This window comes from Arachis duranensis, chromosome 1, assembly GCF_000817695.3.
Source record: "Arachis duranensis cultivar V14167 chromosome 1, aradu.V14167.gnm2.J7QH, whole genome shotgun sequence".
NCBI classification, from domain to species: domain Eukaryota; kingdom Viridiplantae; phylum Streptophyta; class Magnoliopsida; order Fabales; family Fabaceae; genus Arachis; species Arachis duranensis.
The window spans coordinates 89,630,553-89,631,908 of record NC_029772.3 but is presented as its reverse complement, the minus strand read 5'-3'; the positions used below and the strand labels follow the sequence as shown (position 1 = coordinate 89,631,908).

General features: G+C 29.5%; 1 protein-coding gene across 1 annotated transcript; it reads left to right on the top strand.

Annotated features, from left to right (window-relative positions):
* Positions 1–197: 197 nt before the first annotated feature.
* LOC107458464 (uncharacterized) lies at positions 198–750 on the top strand. The gene has a single exon (XM_016076670.3). It carries the CDS (start codon positions 326–328, stop codon positions 533–535), a length of 210 nt encoding a protein of 69 aa, XP_015932156.1. The 5' UTR covers positions 198–325; the 3' UTR covers positions 536–750.
* The last annotated feature ends 606 nt before the right edge of the window (positions 751–1,356 follow it).

Genomic DNA, 1,356 nt, shown 5'->3' with positions numbered 1-1,356 from the left:
ATTAATTATTATATACTTATATATAAATATATAAATTATTTAATTTATTTTTAATATATATTTTATATTTTATATTAATAATTAATTTTAATAACTGATTTTAGTATATAATTAACGCACATAAACCCTGAGGTGGAAAAAGAGAAATTGTATTTTACATGATGATTATAAGTTTATAACTACACCACCTACCTACCATATAGCATGAAGAACATTATAAAAGCAACAATGGGAGCCGTGTGGTGGCCATAAAATAGACCCATAAGAAAAAGAGGGGGGTATATAATTAAAGATCCATTGGTTTTCCATTATTATCCTTAATTAAATGTGGGTGGTGTATGTGTGCGACGAAGAGGAGAGGGAGCTTGGGAAGCAGCAGGCACCGGGTTCATGCCCTTACTGCGGCGGTAAGGTTGAAGCCACCGATGTCGAGACTCAGTGGAAGTTCTGCTTCTTGCCCATGTGCTTCAACATCAAACGAAAGTACTTTTGTACCCTCTGCTCTCGCCGTCTTCAACTCTCCTACCATCACTAGCTCACTCGAACCTGAAAGTTCTTAAAGTGAGAAAAAAAGCAGTTATATTATTTGAATTATAATTTGTGTTATTTATTATTTTTATTATTAACCCATTCAACTCCTTAATGTAAATACTACTTACTAATCAGATCAAATGTTATTTTCTTCCTTTTATTATTACCTCTTGTACACTAAGCTTCATCATGTTTATTATCTTTCCTAATTTCTTCTTTTATTATGTCTTTCTTCGGTTTTGTTTAGCTTTGAAATCAAAGCTAGCTACCTTGTTCAGCAGCACACACAATTTTTTTTTTTCAGCACCTACTAATAATTTAAATGAGACCACGACTAAGAAAAATGAATTCTAAGTTGCTAGTAGAATTTTAGTTAATATATTGTCAATAATTTTATTTTATTTTATTTTATTTTTTGATATGTCAATAACTGGATGTTAACTACGAACTTATTGGATATGTAACATGATGATTAATTATTAAAAAATATATATTATTACTCTAACAAATTATGTGATGATATAGTGTAAATATAGACTGATGATATGATGGTTTAACATAACCAATACCAGAAGATCATGCATAGTGCCATCCATCTTCATCCTTTCTGTTTTTTCTTGTTTTATTTTCTTCTTATTTTTTTTTCTTAATTTCTCTTTCCATCACGTCGTTTTCGTTTTTAATTTTTTTTTCCAAAAAATTCATACTTTATGAAAGCGACTACTGCTTTATTTGGCATATTAGAGAATCCTGTCTCTTATGATTCTCAAACCAGCCTTTTGATTAAGAAATAGATACATAGGAGTTTTGAATTTGTAAATAAAT

Excerpts from the sequence above, each read along its gene's own strand:
- LOC107458464 (XM_016076670.3), top strand. The coding sequence starts at position 326 with ATGTGGGTGGTGTATGTGTGCGACGAAGAGGAGAGGGAGCTTGGGAAG.